General features: G+C 50.9%; 1 protein-coding gene and 1 long non-coding RNA gene across 8 annotated transcripts in view; one reads left to right on the plus strand and one right to left on the minus strand.

The window, feature by feature from the left end:
* LOC129393362 (uncharacterized) overlaps nt 1-9768 on the minus strand; it is a 69416-nt gene extending 59648 nt beyond the window's left edge. Inside the window, exons 1-3 of one of the 2 annotated variants that reach the window (XR_008620178.2) lie at nt 9439-9571; nt 5189-5319; nt 1517-4080 (exon numbers count right to left, since the gene is read on the minus strand). This is a non-coding gene — a long non-coding RNA (uncharacterized LOC129393362). Of the gene's footprint in view, nt 1-1516; nt 4081-5188; nt 5320-9438 lie in introns of those variants that run through there. The other variant, XR_008620179.2, reaches the window with a different exon arrangement.
* A 326-nt stretch (nt 9769-10094) lies between these two features.
* Nucleotides 10095-21142, plus strand: part of PRDM11 (PR/SET domain 11) — an 88317-nt gene continuing 77269 nt past the window's right edge. For 2 of the 6 annotated variants that reach the window (XM_014346789.4, XM_055094315.2), the window contains exon 1: nt 18421-18720. In XM_014346789.4, the coding sequence (XP_014202275.2) occupies nt 18571-18720 (150 nt within the window). In that variant the 5' untranslated portion in view covers nt 18421-18570. Of the gene's footprint in view, nt 10194-10631; nt 10897-18420; nt 18721-21142 lie in introns of those variants that run through there. The other 4 variants (XM_034932440.3, XM_034932442.3, XM_034932441.3 and 1 more) reach the window with 4 other exon arrangements.

Genomic DNA, 21142 nt, shown 5'->3' on the forward strand with positions numbered 1-21142 from the left:
AAGGATCATTTTCCAAACCTTATTAAAGAAGCACTGAGACCCCCAGATTGCCCATCCCAACACCACCCAAGGCAGTTCCCTTGCTGTCCCTGTGGACCACCATAGTCCTTTCCTAGAGCGATGGTCACAGACAGACTTCTAAGTTGTTTTCACCAGGCACTGAGGAGGGTGGGAAACTGCTGAATCAAAAACAGATGGGGGCCGGGAACAGCGGCTCCTGCCTGTAATCCCAGCACTTTGGGAGGCCGAGGCGGGTGGATCACTTGAGGTCAGGAGTTCAAGACGAGCCTGGCCAACATGGTGAAACTCCCATCTCTACTAAAAATACAAAAAAAGAAAAAAAATTAGCTGGGTGTGGTGGCAGACACCTGTAATTCCAGCCACTCGGGAGGCTGAGGCAGGAGAATTGCTTGAACCTGGGAGGTGGAGGTTGCAGTGAGCTGAGATTGCACCACTGCACTTCAGCCTGGGCGAGGGAGTGAGACTCTGTCTCAAAAACAAACAAACAAACAAACAAACAAACAAACAGATGGGGCCGAGGCAGGCAGATCACTTGAGGTCAGGAATTTGAGACCAGCCTCGCCAACATGGTGAAACCCCGTCTCTACTAAAAATATAAAAATTAGCCAGGCTTGGTGGCACACGCCTGTAACCCCAGCTACTCGGGAGGCTGAGGCAGGAGAATTTCTTGAATCCGGGAGGCGGAGGTTGCAGTGAGCTGAGATCGCAGCACTGCACTCCAGCCTGAGTGACAGAGACTCCGTCTCAAAAAAGAAAAAAGAAAAGAAAACACAGATGGGAGGCTGGGTGTGGCGGCTCATGCCTGTAATCCCAACACTTTAGGAGGCCAAGGCAGGAGAATTGCTTGAGCCCAAGAGTTCCAGACCAACCTGGGCAACATGGCGAGACCTCCTCTCTACAAAAAATAAAATTAGCCAGACATGGTGGCGTGCATCTGTAGCCCTGGCTACTCAGGAGGCTGAGATGGGAGGACTGCTTGAACCCAGCAAGGTTACAGTGAGCTGAGATGGTGCAACTGAACTCCAATCCAGCCTGGGTGACACAGTAAGACCCTGTAAAGAAAGAGAGAAAACAAGCAAGCAAGCAAACAGATGGGTAAGGAGCTGTTTGAGCCCTCCAGTTCCTTCCCCACTCGGGTCCAAAATTAGAGATCCCTTCTGACCCAGCATTACCTTGAAGTCAGAGCAGGACTAGACTTATGACTCTCAACCCTTGTGTCCTCCCTCTGCGTGCACACATACACACACGCACACACACACACACATACGTGAGAAAGTGGAGGGTCATTCTTTGTTAAAGAAAGGAAGACCTACACCACACGGGGAAAACACAGCTTCACCCTCCAGTAAAGCATTCAGTCTGTGAATCCCAACCGCCTGGGTGTACCAAGCTTGTTGAGTAACTTGCTCTCAAAAATGAAAAGGCAGCCAAGGATCACCAGATATTTGAAGAAAGCCACTGCCTGAAAGGGAGCCCAATGAACAGGGGGGAAAAACTTGAAGAAGCAGGTAATACAGAGAACAGAAGGAAAAAAAGATATTCTTAGAGAAGAGAAAACATTGCATTCATTCAAAATAATGGAAGGAGGCTGGGTGTGGTGCTCCCGCCTATAATCCTAGTATCTTGGGCAGCCGAGGAGGGAGGATCACTTACACTCAGGAGTGCAAGACCAGCCTGGGGAACATAGTGAGACCCCATCTCTATAAAAAACTTTTAGAAATTAGACAGGCATGGCGGCATGTGCCTGTAGTCCCAGCTACTTAGGAGACTGAGGTGGAAGGATCGCTTGAGCCTAAGAAGTTGAGGCTGCAGGGAGCCATGACCATGCCACTGAACTCCGGCCTGGGTGACAGAGCGAGACTCTGTCTCAAAAATAAATAAATTTAGTGCATGATACACATGGCACTACAAAAGAATGAGGAATAGATGGATTATTCTATAATTGGTGTTGGGGCAACTCTCCACTAAGGAAAACATAAAGTCACATCCCTATGCTATACTCTACACCAAAGTAAATTCCAGCTGTGTCAGATATTTAAACAAACAAACAAAAAGAGCAATCAGAAGAAAATCTAAGATTTTTTTTTTTACAATTTACTGAAGAAGGCCTTTCTAACTATGTTCACAAAATTATAAAGGAAAAACAGAAAACATCTAAATTTCCATACAGCAAAAGACATCACAAATAAAGTTACAAAAATTGTTTGCATTGAGAAAACTGCATTACATATTTCAAACAAAGCATTTTGCTATCCTTAATATGTAAACTACATTTCTAAATCAATAAGAAAAATAAGGGCCCCAATTTTAAATGGACAAAGGACATAAGCAATTTGCAAAAGAGGCGTGAAAGATGAGTAAACATATTCAAATAAGCTCATCTTGCTAGTGGTGTCATATAATTTAAAACAACAATGAGATACATCAGTTGCAGAGCAAACCACTGAAGATTAAGCAGATTGATGGTGTTCAGCATAAGGGTGTCGGGGAAACAAGCACGCTCATACAAAATCAATGAGAACTGACACAGGCACGAACACTTTGCAGGACAACTGGGCAAAATGTTTTAGGACAACTGGGCAAAATGTTTTATGCAGTGGCTCACGCCTGTAATTCCAGCACTTTGGGAGGCCGAGGCAGATGGATCACGAGGTCAGGAGTTCAAGACCAGCCTGGCCAACATGGTGAAACTCCATCTCTACTAAAAACACAAAAATTAGCTGGGCATGGTGGCAGGCTTCTCTAATCCCAGCTACTTGGGAGGCTGAGGCAGGAGAATCGTTTGAACCCAGGAGACGGAGGTTGCAGTGAGCAGAGATTGCACCACTGCACTCCAGCCTGGGTGACAGGGCGAGACTCCAACTCACAAAAAAAAAAAAAAAAAAAAAAGTTTTTAGGATGTAAAGCAGGGCATATCCTTTGACCCTGAAATTTCATTTTGGGAACTCATCTTAAGGGAATAACCAGAGAAGCAAACAAAAGATACAACTAAGGATGTGTACTGCCGTATTTTTATGATAAAAAATGTGATCTAACCTAAATATCCATTCGTTTATGTGCCTATGTGTTGGTCTTCCTTGGGATACTCTGAGCTTCACATAGGAAGGGACTGTAGGTGTCTCACTCATCTTAGTGGCTCTCGTGTCTGACGTGTCAATCAGTGTTTTAGAAATGGAGGGATGAGTTCAGGGAAAGAGAGAGAAACAATGTTGAAGGTTATTTGGAATCATTAAGCCCAGTGATTCCTATATTTCTTACTTTCATAACTGGAGGGAACTACCGTAGGTTTGTCAACCTTTTATTTTGCCAGGTAGGGTCCCTCAGAAAAACAATAACACCATTTTCATCTTCTACACATGCTATTATTACCCTTGCATAAAAGAAAAAGGACATTTGAACACCAAAAATAGTAGGAAATATATTATCTCAAAATGAAGATCATCCTTTAAATTGAATAGCTTTAGCTTTATGAAAATAATGCTACATTGCTTTATGGTTTTCATCTTCTCAAGGACAAGGGAAATGTTCTCTGACAAGGGTGGCTGTATGGATTGACATGTGGAAACTGGTCCCTCACTTTACAAATTGACAGAAAACCAGTGAAGCTCTGAGCAGATACAGGATCTGACTGTAGTCCCCCAGGAGTCAAATAACAGGGGTGGGACTAGAACCCACATCTCTTGGCTCCAGGCCCAGAGCTCTATTCTTTCATGACAGTGCTCTCCACCAGCAATGTGGCTGCACCATTTCTGGTATCAAGAATATTCCCCTATGGTGGGACTTTGGAGATCATTAAACATAACATCTACCTGGGCATAAATTATCTTCAGAAGAGCCCCCAGCCTTGGCTTACACACCTCCAGTAACAGGAAGCTTACCACTTGCAGTAGCAGCCCCTTTTTTTGTTGGGTGGCTCTATTGTTTTGGCAGTTCTTATTTTCCTGGAGCTTATCTGTCTCACTGTGGCTCCACCCAGCAGTCCTAAAGCTGCTCCCCAATCTGCATGAAGGTCTCTCAGGTTTAGGAGTGTGTGGCATTCAGGAGTCTTCCTGGAGTCTCCTGGGACAAAAAAAAAAAAACAACCTCTCTAATGCCCCAGTCCCCATCCCTTTCTCTAGCATCCCTCTACAAGACTGAGAACATACTTCATCTCTTGAATGATGATTGAATCCAACATTCCCAGCCCTATTTACAGACAAGGAGACTGAACGAGTGCTGTAGAAACCATCAATTCCAATACTCAACACCATTGAGGCCTTCCAAAATGGAGAGAATTGCCCAGAGTCTCAAGTTTGGAAAGAGTACTCCACAACTTGTACTCCAATCAGTGATTTCAACCTCTTTGATTTTACCAGTCTGCCAAGGTCCTGTCTAACAAGGCAAGCTCTACCACTGGCTCTCAGCTGATATCTGGGGGTTTCCTTTGCCTATTCTCCTGGCTAGACACACTGTTAAGAAATTTTGGTGAATAACTGCATGATCATCTACAAGCTCCATAAAGTCTTGGTTTTAATGTTGCAAGCAACAGAAATTGCTCTGGCTGATTTTGGTCACCAGCCTCCAAGGTGACCACCAAGGATCCCTCCTCCTGGTGGCTGCACCCTCGTGTAGTCCTCTCCCACACTGTACCAGGGTTGGTCTGTGTGACCACAGAATATGGCAGCAGTGATGGCATGTCACTTCTGAAATTAGTTTATAAAGGGCTGTGGCTTTCCTGGCCTGTAAGAAACTGTGTGATAATAAATGTTTACTGTCTTCAGCTGCTAAGTTTCGGGCTATTGGTTATGCAGCAGTAGACAACTTGTAAATTGAAAAGGAACACAGTGAAAGGATTTCAGGTAGCTCATGATCCTCTGGAAGGCTGGAGAAACAGGTGTGGGGTGCACACAGCCAGAGCCACAGCCAAGATCATGCTAGAGACCTGATGTGGTAAAGACATTGCTCCCCAACCTGACCAACAGATGCCAAAGCCTGCACCACCAGCCCTAGCCCACAGCTCTGTTGGGCCCAGCCACTGACATTACTGCTCCTGAGAACGGACTGCACTGCACCCCACCCATGCCTGAAAGGACTGTCCATGATCCATGCTTCTATTATCTCTAGCTCCCAATTCAAAGTCAGGAAGATGCATCTGATTGACAGCCTGGGTCATGGACCAGTGCCTTACCTGCAGGGAGGCCAGGGAAGGGAGTTTTTGTTGTTTCAGCTTCTCCAGTGGGCAGGGAAAGGGCACACTCTGCTTCTCCCCAAGGGTCAGAAGGTGGGATGTTCTCCAGCCACTGGAAGGGGAATCAGATGCTGGGAAGCCAGAAAAAAAGACACATGTTTGCTTCAATCTCATCTAGAATTCAGGGATAATTCAATGAGATGGTTTATGAGCATGCCTACAAACTCACTGGGACTCAGTAAATGTTTATCATCCAGATGGCAACCAAGGTAATCTCATGAAAACAAATCAAGTTCTGGGTCTCCCCAGCTTAAAATTACCAGTGGCTTCCACTGCACTTCAAAGAAAGCCAAACTGGAAAACCCTGGCAGAGATCCCACCCACTTCTCCCCACATCTGCTTCTTGTCCTTCTTGCCACACTGCACCCTGGGCACACTAGCCTTCTGCCACTTCATAGAACAAGCCAATTCCATCCTGCTCAGGGCCTTTGCACTGGCTGTGTCCCCTTCCCAGGAATTCTGCTACTCAACTCTTGGTGGAGCTGGCTCCTTTGTATCTAGCAAGACCCCCACTGAAATGCCACCTCCTCAGAGACGCCTTCCCTGTCCTCATGATCTAGGGATGCCCCTCACTCCCACGCCACTATTCCCATACCTCTCCACCTTTCCATGCCTCAACAGGAGGGACTAATGGGGGAGATTTTCTGGAGCACAGGTAGGGGATAGTGGTTTGGGCCTCCCAGGGAGCTGGTAGGAGCAAGGCAAGCTGCTTGTCAGTAGAGCAAAAAATGGCAACGATGATCTGACCCAAGGCATTTTGATCTTAGCCACTGTCAGCAGCTGGATGAGCAATTCCTTGGGCTTAAGCCAGTCCCTCCTTCCTTCCAAGAGAGGGATCCCTCAGCTTTTGGGTGAATGCACAAGATCAGAACAGAACTGTGCCTGGCTTAACATGAGGCCTGTGGAATCCAGGTCCCTTCAGCAGCTCTTCCAAATGTGGATTTATTTAAAGCATTTATCTCTTACCATTAAAAAGGGGAACATCTTTAATAAAAGGCAGAGAAAACAAGGCTGAGCCAGTAGGATTAGAAGTAGTAAAGCAGTAATAAGGATGCAACTGCCAAAGCTGTTAGAAATGAAGGTGGAATTTGGCTCTGAGCTTCCTGGCAACCTGTGCAAGAAGGGAAGGCTGATCAGTTATGGAGCTCTTCTTATTAGCAAGGAAGATGCTTGCCAGTTCCTTGGGGAAGATGCAGTGTGTTTCAGTCTTAGTTTTTTCCAGGTACTAAATCCTTATTGAAATTTTGCCCTTGTGCTTTCAGGAAAGGTCATATGTGCAATAAACAATGTCCTTGTTTTACAACAAATGTGGAAGTGAATCCCCAGTGACTCTTCCTTCTAGGATCCAGAGGGCATTTACCTTGGAGCTAACCGGAAGTATTTTGCTTGGTGTCATTATTATTAGTAGGGGGTAGAGGGAAGGCCTTAGGTGGACTTTTCCTTCTAAAGGGGTGAACTCTATTCATTTAGAGTATCTCAGTAGCCTTCACAGGGACCTGGAGGTGACTGGGATTGTTAGTACATTTTTTGCAAGAAGAGGTCATAATGTACCTGGCCTTGAATCACAAAGTTCTGGTCAGCTCCTTTTTGTGAGATACGCTCAAGGGAGAAATTAAGGAAATATTTCACCACCCATTAGGCTGAAAAGCTGCATTATGGAAAAGGACAATGAACCAGAAATGACTAAGAGCAGACGACACTGAGCAATGGAGTCAGGCAGACCTAGGTTTGAATCTCACCCTGCCTCAAACTAGCTGTGTGACCTTGGGCAAGTCTCTTAACCTCTCTGAACATGGTTTCTCTGCCTGCAAAAAATAGTGATGATGATATCCCTCTTGGATTATTGAGATTATTGAGTATAGATGGTAATAACCCAGAAGGTGTGTACCATATGCCCTATTCGCTTCAATCCTGTTCTCCTTCCCCTTCCCGTAAGTTCTCAGGAAATGCCAGTGGAGCTCTCATCTCATCCCTACTTCTGAGTTTCAGGCCCAACTCAGCCCACAGAGGGAAACTGAGGCACTGCCTCACAAGGCGTGCTTTGTCTAGACTGCTTGTCCGTGGTGATCACATTCAGGGTCTGGGACCACTTTCTGCCCACTTTCTGCCCACATTGACCCAGAGCACATGTGTCAACCCTCCAACTGCCTAGGGCTTCCCTTCTGAGATGTTTCCAACAATTCCCCCAGCCTTGTTTCAGATTCCTTCCTGTGCCTTGGCCTTGACTATGTAACTACAGGGGCAGTTTCTTGAGGGCAAAATATAGAACCCCTGGTCCCAACTCTTCATGCCATGCAGGAAAACACTGGCCCCCAAAGAGGACAAGTCAAATGCTTCAGGCGACAGGTTGGGACTCAGACCTGGGTCTCTGGATCACACCGCATCTCTTTGCTCCCCACAGCCCCTGGACAAGTCCCAGTGTGACGCCTGAAGCGCTGACTCCCCAGCCTGCAATGCCTGAGGACCCAGTCTCACCCTACAGATGCAGCTGAGGACCTATGGCTTCCCGGCAAAGGAAGCCAGGATAGAAATGGATGGGGAGATTTAAATGGAAAACCAATGCCACAAGAAATTCCCTCCTTACCTCACTTCCAACTTGCCAGCTCATTCTCTTAAAGATCTTTTTGCTCTCTGGAGGCTGGGACCACACTCCTCCTTTATCTACTTCTCTTTTTGCCCTCATCTCCGATATCTCTGCCTCACCCTCTACCCCAGTCACTGCAGGACACATGTCCAACACCCTGGGTACGTTGACGCCTCGAGGTCTTTGCTTCTGCTCTTTGCCTTCCTGGCAATGCCATCCTACCATTGGTGGAAATTCCAGGCCTACCTCTGACATCATTTCCTTGGTGAATCTTTCTCCTCAAAAGGAACAACAAATGGCTCCTTCCTCAGTGCTCTTTTCCCGGCCGGGCACTTGGCATCCAAAACCATGCTCAGTGCAACTGGAGGTGCATTCAGTTCTGAATTAATTGAAGTTATCTGCGAGTGCCTTCATCTCTTGGGCAGACCAAGACCTGCCTGAAGGATCTTGTCATTCTAATCGTGGAACCCCTCCCCCAACCCCCGTCCCCCAGTACCCGATACTCTGCCTGGCACCAAGCAGATAAATACTCAGGAAACTTACAGTTGCAATGAACCTCATATAATGATAGGGTTGTTACTGTCTCTTGAGCATCTACTGAGAGCAGCTGGGTGCTGGGCCCTTTAAATGCATTCTCATGGCTCCTTACACAGAGCCAGGAACGTGGGTATTACTGTGCACCACTTTGCAGATGTGGGAAATAAAGGCTCAGAGAGGTGAACCCAGTTGCTCCAGATCACACAGCCAGTAACAGGCATGAGATTCCAAGAAGCTGTGTTTGTGACGCCAGAGTCAAGGGAAACAAATGATGTGGTACCCACAGTGCTCCCTCCCTCCTCACCCCCACCGCCTCCAGCTCCACATCCAGATTCCAAAAGCCATGAGCACCCCCATCTGACCATGAACGCCCATCCGACCATGAACGCCCATCTGCGGATCACCAGCAGGTTGACACGGAACTCCTTCCGCCTTGGGAGGAGGCTTCCCTGGGGTAGTACCCTCTGGGGGCCGTCTAGGCAACTCTTGCAGGGCTTCGTGGATGTTTGGGGGAAGCATTGGACAGCGCCTCGCCCAGGTGCCTTCCTGGGAATCACCAACTGGGGTTTACTGCCCCAATTTTGGAGCTTGCACAGAGCATCCTCCCTTGGTAGGAGAGACGTCGCCATTGGGCCACAGGACTTGTAGAGGACGCCACGAGAAAGGGGTTGATTGGGGAATGGTTGTCCTGGTTACGCCACCCTGCAGTGTCCCTTGCCCTCCTCCAAGGCTTCCAGCCCCATCACAACCTGTCAGTTTTCCAGGCTCTCAGGAAAGCATGTCAAGCACTCAAGCACTCTGTGACAATTCCACCCCCGGCCCAGTCTTTCCCTCTTCACCCCCTCTCTGTGATGTCGAATCCCATTTCACAGATGGAGAAACTGAGGAATCGAGTAAGTGAATACCGCTTAAACATCTTTTCCAAGCCAGCCAGGGACCAGCCCCTTCAGTTCTCAGAATCTCTCCCTCTGTAACATCTTTTGACTTGAAGAACATGTGCGATTCGTGACTACAAAACCGCAACCCCACATAAAGAGTTAATATTTTTAACGAACCCCAAGCCCCTCACCCTCAGCCTTCGCGGGACGCCTGCGTTTCGCAACTTCAGTTTGTATCTCCAAACTGCTGAGCATTCAAAGGGTTAAGTGGGACCGGGAGGGGGCCAGCCGCGGAGCCCTGAAAGGGTTAAAAATCCAAACGCGTCGACTACCCCCGACTATTTGGTTCCAAATGGACAGCCACGCGACCGGGAGAGCCAGAGAGCCCCCCTCGCAATGACTTTATTAAAATTTGAGAACTTTTACTTCTGACCCCAAAAAAGTATCCCAGTTCGAAAGTTCTCTCTTAACCTTTTCTTTTTTTCATCTATTTTTTTCTCGATTTCTCCACGGGCTGGATTATAAAACGCTCCCTCTCCCTTTGGGTTTGGAGAGCCGGGTTCCCCCCTCCGGGCAGGGCGCGGGCCTAAGGGGCCCCGGGAGTTTTCTCCGGGGCCGGGTCGGGACGCGGCTGGTGAGTCCCGGCTCCGGCCCCTGAATTGGGGGGTCCGCGTCTGCCCCAAACGCCGCTTTCTTCCGTTTTCCATGTCATTTCCTGTACTAATAAGATGGTGGTCAAAGCAGGGGAGGAGAGCAGCAGCGAGTCGCCGCCGCCGCCGCGCCGAGGCTGGCGCTGAAACTTTGCCTCGCCGGGGACCAGCGCGCCCGCAGCGCGGCCGCTCCCGCCGCGGGGGCCGCCAGCCGAGGCCGCGCCGCCTCCGCCGAGCCGCCCGCCGGGCCGCCCTCGCCGCCCGGGCCCCGCGGCTGCCGCAGCATTCCCGGGAAGGTGAGTCAGCCCCGGTAGCCAATGTGGCCATTGAAAATGGCTTCGGAGAGCGCTCGGCAGTTTGCCAGCGAGCGCGGGGGCCGCCGGTGCGGGGGCCGGGAGCGGCGGCTGGGGGCGCGGGCGGCCGGGGGTCTCGGCGCGGGCGCGGGGCGGGGGTCCGGACGGCGCCGGCGCGGGGTGGGGGGCGGCCCGCCGTGGCCGCGAGGTGGGTGAACCCTCGGCAGGTAGCTGCCGCCGCCGCGGGAGCCGGGGGCCGCCCTCCACCTCCTTCCTTCCAGCTCGCTCGCTCCTCGCCTTGTTACAATGTAGCCTTTTCTCTCCGCAAGCGGCGCGCCCGCTGACGGACGTGGCCACCGACCAATGGGAGTGGCGGCCCGGGCCGAGCGCTCGGAATGAGAACGCGGTGACACGGGCGGGGCGGGGCGCGGACGCCGACGCCAGAGGGCTCGCCGCGGCCGCCGGCCTAGTTCTCGCGGACGCCCTCGGCCCCGCGCCGGGGCTGTTGCGGGGGGCTCGGGGATGAAGGTGGGAGGCGTCCTTTGGGATGCGACGAAGCCTTCTCCATCGCGGTTCGCGATTGCCCGCGAAGCGTGGCCGAGCCGGAGGGCATTTCTGGAATGCGTTTTAAGTGTCAGTTGCGGTGTAGACTCTTCGGGAAACCTCTCCGGAGCGTAGCCTCCACCCCCCACTCGCAGTCCCCAAGGTACTCTCCTATGCAGAAACTGCAGAAACTTAGCGGCCAATGACCTCTCTCCGGTCAAGGCCAGCGTGCTCTAGGCGAGTCGCTGCAAAGAGAATACCAATGTCTTGGGCGATGCTAGTGAAAAATTGCTGGTGTGTGTCTAGAGCCCAGTTGGGAGATGGGGGCTTAGAACCCCCCAGGCTGGGCTGGGATTTAGGGGAGAAAAATGTGAAACCTCTCCTCTTTCCTAGACGTTTGCTTCGTGTGGAGAAAGGCTGTGCTGTATAATTTAGAGTGGCTGTAAGGAAACACACCCAGCCCTTTGTGCGTGGGGCCAGGAGGCAATGATGAGAGATTGCTCTTGGTACCTGGAAACCCTATAAACTTTGGGGGTTTGGGGACAGAAGAATTTTCTGTGGAGCATGATGCCTGTAGCACCCAAGCTGGTCCTTGCCCACATTTCCTCTTGGGAGGGAGGAAGCTTCGGGCTTTCCTAGGGTCATTGTTGGAGGTGTAGGGTCATGGTTGGGGAGCAGGGCACAGTCTTTGCCCGCCGACTCTCTGAAAGGTGGACAAGCAGAGTTCTATAGGGCACGTGTAGAAACCTCCCCTTCTGGGAATAGAGCCCAGACCTCTTGCTGTATTCAGTTTAATGGAAAGGCTTTCTCTCTTTGAATTCTACCTCCTCCTCATAGTCACTGTCTGACTTTGGACTTCACATCGTTGTCTTTGGCCTCTCTGAGCCTTGTGTCTCCATCCCTGAGTCCAACAAAACCTGCCTGGCAAGGCAGTTGTGAAATTAAAAGAGATAGCAAAGATGAAATGCCTGTTCCAGGGCCTGGCATACTGTTTAAGAAGTGTTCTCCCCCAGAACCACGGCAGAAGGTACTGACCTGGGAATATCAGAATTGCCCCCACAGACCCCACCGTGGTCCATCCAGTCTCAAACTGACAGGGCCCCAAGGAACAGCTGGTGGCAGGGTCTCGTTTCCTTCCCTGGTGACGTTCTCAAAGATGAGGGACTCCCCTCACTTGTCCCAGGAGTCCTAGATTGGTCATGATAGCCATCACCTCTGCACTTACGGACTCATTTGACCTGAGTTACAGTTCTGTCGTCTAGACTTCTTGGGTTGATGTGTTCCATCAATTTCTTCTCCTTGGTGTCCAGTAGGATTTCTCCTATTTGGATCTGCCCTCTCCTGGACTTACAGGGAGTTTCCCTGGTTCCAGGTTGTTGGCAAGTATGAAGTAAAGAACACTGGGGTAGGAGTCGGGAGTCCTGCCTGTGGATTCAGCTGCCTTCTTGGCCTGCTCTCTTGGCTGTCTCATAGGCATGACAAACCCACAGTGGCCAAAGGTGTCCATAATCTTCCTCTCTAAACCTCCTCTAGGGCTCTGATCTTGGCCAAGAGCACACTGTCCCACTACTCTTTAAGGCAGAAGCCTTGGTGGCTCTGTCTCTGTCACCCCAATCTACTCCATCTCCAGACCCAGATAACTTTATCCTCTCAAATGAACCCATCCACTTCTCTCCATCCCCTCTTCCCCAGTTTTGTAGTCAAGCCATCACTGTCTCTCCCCAGGACAACAGCAAGAGCCTCCTAATGTCTACCTGCAACCTCCCCCTCATGGCAGTCAGAGTGATCCATTCCAAATAGGATCATGTCAGGCATCCCATTTCCTGCTTTAAACACCTAGAAGTCTTTCCAGTGTGTTGGGGATAAAGAACCAAATTGGTGTAGTGACCTAAAAGCTTCCGAATGATCTGGCCCCTGCCCTTGACCTCATCTTCTATCCTCTCCTAGATCTCTCTGAACTCCATACCCCAATCTCTCCTACATAGGCTGGCCTTTCCTCCTCAAATCCTTGAGCTGTTGTCATCTAATGAATGAATTAAGGTTAGCAAAGGGCACAGTGGGATGGGAGTGTCTGGTGGTCCTTAGTGCTTTCCTCTTACTATTTCCGGTTCTTCCAGTTCCACAGTAGGTTGACTGGAGCTCTACCTGCGCTTGGGTGGGGGCCCCATGACTGGCTGGTGAATTATAAATGACAGTGATACATGTCACTTCTGGGCCACAGCATTTAATTGCTGGTGTGAGACCCTCCACAGTGCACTTTCCCTGTGGCATGGCAACTGGTAGTAAGGCGGGATGGTGGTGGCTGCTGCCAGCCTGAGTCCCTGTGTCACTCCGTGCGTGAAGCCCTTGGTGACCCATGATGGACATGCAACATGAGTGATAACTAAACCTTTGCTGTTTTAAACTGCTGAGCTGTTGGGGCTGTTTGTTACTGCAGCATAACTTAGCCTGTGCTGACCGATGCAGGGACTAGAGAGGCATTTTAGGCAGAGAGACAAGTAGTGCATGTGCAGTTAATGCACAGAGAGAGGACCCTGACTTGGAAAGCAGCTAGGGTGATCTTTTCGACATGCATATCTGAGCTTATAAACCCCTGCCTGAAAGACCTTCAGGGACTCCCCCTGCTGTGAGGAGAATGACAGAAATCCAGCTGCCCTCCAGTCTCTGCAGGGACACCATCTTTTGTCCCTCCCATTTGTCGTGTTCTGCCTCACATGGGCCTTCCTCATGCTGTTCCTTCTGCCCTGACCTTGCATTCCACCCCCTCTCCCGATGAGGCCTCCTCATCCTTCCTCCTCCATCTTCACATCCCCTCTTCAGGGAAGCCCTCCCTGATTAGGCTGAATTCCTTTCTTTATAGCTTTCTTGGCCCACCTACCTCTCCTTTGGAGCACTCACATCCATAGCAATTTCCCACTTATTGGTGTAATGATTTCGTTGCAGCCTTGCTCTTCCATCAGACTCTACTAGGGTTGCTTTGAGTGTGCTGTTGGGTTTGCACTTGAGAGTTGCTCACCAAACACCTTCTGTTGAATCCTTAAGCATAGATAGAAGGCCCACTGTGTGCTGAGGGCTGGGGACAGGATGAGGGAACACCACTTCCCTGAGCTGCGGGCTGGTGGGTCCAGCTGGAAGGAGGTGTTAGGCATAGCTGGCAAAATGACTGGCTTGTAGAGTACAGATGGTACGTTCCCCATCCTTACTGGTGTCCATGGCCCAGGGGGACTGTGTGCCAGGGATGTAGCATAGGATATTCTAGGAAAGCAAGAGGATGAGATTCAACATTGACTCGAGGTCCCTGCTCATCTGGATAGTATATGATTCAGTGAAGGGGCTGCAGAACAGGAGATCTGGGGAAGATGAAGAGGAAGAAGAAGATGTTGATGATGGTAGCTAATGTTTCTTGAGGGCTTATTGTGTGCTATCTGTGGTTCTAAGTATGTCACATACCCTGCACTGAAAACAGCTCCACAAGGTAGATATTATTTCTGTTTCACAGATTGAGAGACTATGGCTATGAAAGATGAGGTAAGGGACCCAGGGTTAATGGTGTGGCCAGGATTAGAACCCTGGCAGTCTGAGGCCATCTCCTTGGTATGCCTTCTTGGAGTGAGGGCAGAGAACCCCAAACCCATTTGGAAGCATCATGTGGGGTTATAAAGCTGTCATGGGAGAGCGGGCCTCCAGTGGGGTAACACCTACCTAACATCGGGGTTTGAGCATGGGGTTCTTGGCTCAGAGGTGACTGGTGGCCCTGGTGCCAGGGCTGGTCTAAAACTGCCTGGTGCATCTCTACCTCCTGCTGGAGGCTGAGACTCCTTGGAGGCCACAGAGCCCCATGTTCTCAAGAGTGAGGCCTGGGAGGGGCTTCCCGACAGCTGACCCTGGAGCTGTGCTGGAAAAACAAGCTGTGCGGAAAGAAGAAAGAAAATTGTGCTGTTGTTTTCTTAAAAGCCTGTTTCCTACTGCAGATTTGTATCTGTGTTGAAAAGGCCAATGTTCACTTAATGCAGCCACATTGCTGGTGGTGTCCCCAGACTGTGGCTCTGTAAGTGGGGAGGTCTGGACCCCCATCTGGGTATCATTCGGTCCTTCATTCATTGACCAGGTGGTCACGACATGTATGCCATTGCTGTGCCAGGCACTGTGCTGGGCCTAGGGGGTACCACGTGCAAGTTAGTCCTTGCCCTTCCAGAGCTCACAGATCAGCCTGGGAGATAGGCAAATAACCAGGCAGTTGCAGCTTATAGCAGAAGGATGCAAAGGAGACAACCACTGACTATAAGTCAGGGAAAGCTTCGCTGAGGAGGAGGCCTTTAGGCTGGCCTTTGGAGTGAGTAGGATTTGGATAGCACAGGAGGGGAGAGGCTTCAGGCCCAGGGCATGGCTTGTCCAGAAGCATGGATGTATGTAAGGGACTGGGGAGGCTTGAGTAGTTCATTCGGGTAGAGAGTAAGTGTAAGGGGAGGAGATGGAGGTGGATGAGGCTGGAAGGAAAATAACAATAATAGTATGAGTAACACTAATCCTGGTCCTTGATCACTCTTACCCCAGTTATCTCATGGCATGCCCCCTTGCCTCCCCCAGGACTTCTGCTCAAATACTACCTTCTCATGGGCACATTTATTTATTTATTTATTTGAGACAGGGTCTTACTCTGTCACCCAAGCTAGAATGCAATGGCATGATCTCAGCTCATTGCAACCTCCGCCTCCTGGGTTCAAGTGATTCTCCTGCCTCAGCCCCCGAGTAGCTGGGACTACAGGCACATACCACCATACTTGACTATTTTTTGTATTTTCAGTAGAGACTGGGGTCTCACCAGTTGGCCAGGCTGGTCTTGAACTCCCGACCTCAAGTGATCCACCTGCCTCAGTCTCCCAAAGTGTTGGGATTACAGGTGTGAACTACCGGGCCTGGCCATGGGTACTTTCTTGTTTAAAATTGCAACCCACCCCAACACCCTCTCTCTGCTTCCTGCTTTTTTCTCTTTAGTGCATAGCACTTATCCCATGCCCCATGTTTTACTTTTTTATTTTGTTTTCTGTCTGCCTCCCATCATTTTAATGCAAGTTCCCAGAGAGCTGGGATTTTTGTTACTTTTGTTCACTGCTGTATGAATAGTATATGCCACGTGGTAACTAGAGCCTCAAATACTTGTGGAATGAGTGAATTAATTGAGCACTTACTGTGTTCAAAGTGCTTTATCTGCTTCGTCTTTTTAAATCTTCACAGCGATGCCCTGATCATGGTATTGTTATTTCCCCATTCTACAGTTTAGGAAACTGAGACTCAGAGAGGTAGCATCACTTGCCCACGGTTTCACAGTTGGTGATGAAATTCAAACTCAGGGCACCTGATTCCTGAGCCCTCCGGCCTAACCCGGATACTTGGCCTTGACTAGGCTGTAACAGGTCCTGACTGCTGTGCTGAGGAGTTTACACTCTGTCTGTTGGGCCACAGGGAGCCTCAGAGGGTTTTATGAGGAGGAAGCTGACATGGTGATCAGATCCATGTTCCGAAAAACAGCAGCGGCTTGGGCATAAGCCTGGAGGCAGGGAGGCCAAATAAGAGGCTGTCGTAGTAATTGAGGTAGGAGAGGATGAAGGTGAGAGCTGAGAGTGACCATTCCCAGGGAAAAGTAGGGGAATTTGGCCCTCTACAGTGAAGGTCAGAGCAGATGGGTTGGGGCTTGGTTCTGGAGGCCAGTTGTTTCCCCGACAGTGCCTGACTTCTGCTTCTGAGTAGCGAGGGGACCCACAGATAAAATCCAGCAAAGTGCCTTAGGCTGGTCCCTTGGCAGGGAAAGGGAACTGAGAAGGAGCCAGGGAGCCAGCTGGTGGGGTCCACACTGTTCCCTGGAGAGGGCGTGGGCCCCAGGTTCAGTCCTGCTTCTGGCACCAGATAGCGGTGAGATCTGAGCAGGAGGCTGTCCCTCTTGGAGTTACCCATTTTCTCATCTGCAGAACGGGGGCGATGCCACTACTGGCCTCCAAGAGCTGCATGGACAGCTCCGGAGAAAGACGGAGCGCCAGTGAATGGCTTAGGGCCAGTCTTGGGCCATCTCCTGGGTGTGAGGCCAGTGGACATGGGGGAGGCATGGGGGTCCTCTCATGCCTCTTGCTGGGGATGGGACAGCAGTGCCTGAATACGAGACAGTGAGCATATCTGTACTTAAAGGTGATCTGGCCACAGCCTCAGACACTCATGGTGCCCCACTGTCTTGTGTTCAAGGTCAAATATTTAACTGCGCCTCAGTTTCCTTTCTGTAAATGGACTCAGTAATATCAGTCCTGCCCTACATTCTGTGGAAGATTTTTTCCTCTGTGTTTGCAGGACTGAGTTTAAGGTACTGTTATCTCTGGGGCAGTAAACAGCTAGAAGGAACATGTATGGAGCACCAGGACACTGACAACAGCCCCGTGAGGTTACTCCCGCATCCACATATGGATGAGGAACCTTGGGGCTCAGAGAGGTTACATGACCAACTGAAGATCACACAGCTATCATCTCATTTTTCCAATCTTCTTAAGAAGACCACATTGATAAAGGAAGCCTTTGAGGTTGCCTATTTGTATTACATAATAATTCCCAGAAGGTTTCTTGGGTGATTTAAAAATAGGATTTGGGCTGGGCACAGTGGCTCATGCCTATAATCCCAGCACTTTGGGAGGCTGAGGTGGGAGGATCGCTTGAGTCCAGGAGTTTGAGACCAGCCTGGGCAACATAGTGAGACCCTGTATTTAAAAAAAATGAACAAAATTACCTGGGCTTGGTGATGTGTGCCTGTAGTCCCAGCAACTTGGGAGGCTGAGGCGGGAAGATCACTGGACCCTGGGAGATCGAGGCTGTGATGAGCTGAGATCGCACCACTGTACTCCTGCCTGGGAGACAGAGTGAGACTCTGTCTCAAAAAATAATAAATCAATAAAAGTAGGATTTGATTTATAGAGTGTTGGTTTCAGACCTTCTCCCCATCCCAGGAACTTCACAGGCCAGAAGTTGCGGACATATTCAAACAGACCAGGAGCCTCCGCTGAAATGATACTGGGAACGGGAAGTGGAGTAGGGGTGGGGGCATATAGCTGCTGCCCATCCTGCTCCCAAGCAGCAGCCTTAGATCAGGGGTTGGTGCTAGTGGTAGGGGGGGTCCCTGCTTGCAAAGTGAGGCACCCCAGGCCTCTGGAGCCTTCAGTGCCTTCTAGAGCTTTCCCTTCCAGTCCTGTCTCCCCTACCTCATCTGATCCATAAGAGCAACCAGAACTCTCCTCCTCCCAACTGCACCTTCTCCCGATCCCCGATCACTAGCCCAGGCAGGTTGGCTCTTAAAACCCCCATTTTACAGCTCAGAAAACTGAGGCTCAGAGAGGGGAAGTGACTTAGAGCTCATACAGTTTAGGAAGTAACCAAGCTAACATTCTAACCCCAAATCTAGCACCCCTTCCTCTGCACCCCAGTCCTTCTGGAATCAGAGCAGAATGGGGACCCCAGAGAGTGTTGTTGTAGCCTCTGTACTCTGCTTCCCAAACAGAGAGATTGTCCAGCTACTGCAGGGACTGTGGCTGGAAGGAGCTTGGGGTAGAAAGGGGGGTAGTGGCTGGTGGGCGCCTTCCCCCAGGCTTGTGTCAGAGTTGAGGGCGAGAGTGGGCCCAGCAGGCAGGAGGATCACTTTGACTAGGGCACTGAGCTGGGCTGGTATGGACGTCACTGAGCAAGTAAATATGGAACCGCCCCCACAATGTCAGCTTTCCCGGAGTGGCTTCTCCCACTATCTCTCACTTTCCCCAAGGGAAAGGGGTGAGGGCCAGGAAAGGATCTGGCTGCCCGATGCCAGGGGATGGAGATGGCCAGCTTGGGAGGCTCCAGGACGGCCGAGGGGCATGGGGAGGAGCCCACCAGACCCTCAGCCCCAGAAGGAAGTGAGCTTCTCGTGGGAGCAGCCGACTGGGACCCAGCCAGGTCGGACTCAGCACCATCATGGCCCAAGGTACAGAGAGGGCGGGCTCTGGGGGTTGCCGGGAGGTGGTTGGCTGGGGCTTGTCCCTGACCTCACAGCCCTTTACTGTTCCAACCCAAACAGAGTGGCATTTTCCCAGGGGCCAGGGGTGCACCTCTTTAGGCCGGCTGTGTTCCAAGAGAAAGAAAGACCAGCCAGAGGGGGTTTGCATTTGGAGAGAGGGTGCAGTGGTGCCTCAAGGAGGGGTGGAGAGGGAGGAAGGAAAAGCCCCTTAGCCTGAGGGAGGCAGAGGGCAGGGAGGTGAAGTCCTCAAGGGAAATCAGCAAGCTTAGCAGCCAGGGAAACCGGCAGTCTCTCTTGACCCCAAAGAGGAGATATTGGGTCTCCAGAAGAGCAAGCAGAAAAGGAGGATCCAGGGCAGAGTGTCTGGCTGCCAGACCCCGGACCTTTTATAAACATCAGCGACAGCCGAGCCCAAATGAGTGTGGACGGGCATGTTCCATTCAACCCTCATAGCTGTCCCATGATGCTAGTGTTATTAGGTGCAGTTTACAGAGGTAACATTGAGGCCCAGAGAAGTGAGGTGACTCACCTAAGGTCACACAGCTATGAAAGACTGAGCCAGGATATGAACCTAGGTCTGTCTATTCCAGAGTCTGAGCTCTTTATCACAGCATGGGACTGGCTTGCTGGGACTGCAGTGGGAGATAAGGTCAGCCATCCATGCTGGGCAGGAGTTTGGATGGCTAACTTACAGATTCCAAGTTCCTTCCCCTGAGATGATGGGCAGTGTAAAGAAAGTACAGCATATGAGCCACTGTGGCTCAGGCAGGTCACCCTCTCTGTGCCTTTATGCGGCCACTTGAAGAATGGGGAGGCCTAGCATAAGGACCGGCCATGTTACAGCATTTTCAGACCTTCCCATCCATTGTCTGGGTCAGCAGATGTTCATGGAGCAGCCCCTTGTGCTCTGGGGTCCAGACATACACACCTGACTCTTGATGGGCCCTGCACCAGGTTCCTCTTGGAACACTGGGAGCACAGTGGCTCTGCCAGGCAATGGAGACCGTGGTCCGCAGACCTCTGCCCATCCTGAGCTGTGCTGGATGGGTGTATGGTGAGAGACATGCAGACTTTGAGAGAAAGCCTTGAGAAACTTGTTTGGCAACTTGACATTGCCACATCATTTTTAATTTTATTTCACAAAAATATCTGTTGGCATCAGATTGGAAAACTTAAAAAGTAAAGAAGTCACTTCACCTCAAATTTCTTGAGCAGCTCTTGCCTGGGTCTTGGGATTGAAGGTAGGATGCGCCTGGCTTGCTCATGGATATGGGGCAGAGGAGAGCAAGTCATTTCGCCCTGGAGGTCGAGAGGGAGGATCTGTTTAGGCTTCCCAGAGGAGGTGACGATGAGCTGGACCTTGAGGGAGGAGCGGGGGTTTGCCAGGCGGAGGGAGAGGGAAGGGCATTTTAGGCACTGGGAACAGTATGTGCAAAGGCAGGAACAGGAGGACCCCATGGCTCAGGAATGGCAAGCGGTCATGGGTGTTTAGAGAAGCAGTGGAGATGGCTGGGGAGAGGCAGGTGAGGGCCAGGCCGGGAGGGCCTTGAATGCCGTGTGAAGGAATTGAGACTTTGCCCTGGAGGCACGGGGGAGCTGTCGGTGGTTTGTAAGCAGGGGAGAGAAGTGGTTAGCTTTGCGCTACAGAAACTCTGTCCAGGTGGCAGTGGACTTGAGGTGGCCACGGCTGAGTAGGTGGCTTAGAGCAGTGGTCTCCAACCTTTGGGGCACAAGGGACCATTTCATGAAGGACAATTTTTCCATGGACGGGGTCGGGGAGGATGGTTTGGGGATGAAAGTATTCCACTTCAGATCATCAACTGTTCCACCTCGGATCATCAGGCATTCGTTCAATTCTCAAAGGAGCACACTCCTAGAGCCCTCGCATGCGCAGTTCACGGTAGGGTTCGTGTCCTATGATAATCTAATGCTGCCTCTGATCTGACAGGAGGCAGAGCTCAGGCGGTAATGCCTGCTAGCTCGCCTGCCACTCGTCTCCTGCTCTGCAGCCTGGTTCCTAACAGGTTATGGATCAGTACCCATCCGTGGTCCAGGGGTTGGGGACCTATGCCTTAGAGGACCAAAGAGGCCATCCAGGTGTGTGCTTCCTTTCCACCGCCAACCTCCCAGAAGGCTGTTCCTCGATTGTGTCTTGTGGAGTAGGTTGCTGATGCACAGGCCTCTCTTTGTCCCCTGAGTCGGTCCTGGCTGATGGGCAGGCAGCCCTTGGGTGTGAGCAACATGGCCTTTCCAGGCTGGCCTGGTTGGTGGGGTCACACCTGGGGTCATGGGCTGGCCATGGCAGAACTCTCTTGTCCACACTGCCTGTCCTACTAGAGCTGCAGGAACGTGGACTGGTGGGCTGTCAAATGGGTGCTGGGTACAGTTT

Source organism: Pan paniscus, chromosome 9 (genome assembly GCF_029289425.2).
Source record: "Pan paniscus chromosome 9, NHGRI_mPanPan1-v2.0_pri, whole genome shotgun sequence".
Taxonomy (NCBI): domain Eukaryota; kingdom Metazoa; phylum Chordata; class Mammalia; order Primates; family Hominidae; genus Pan; species Pan paniscus.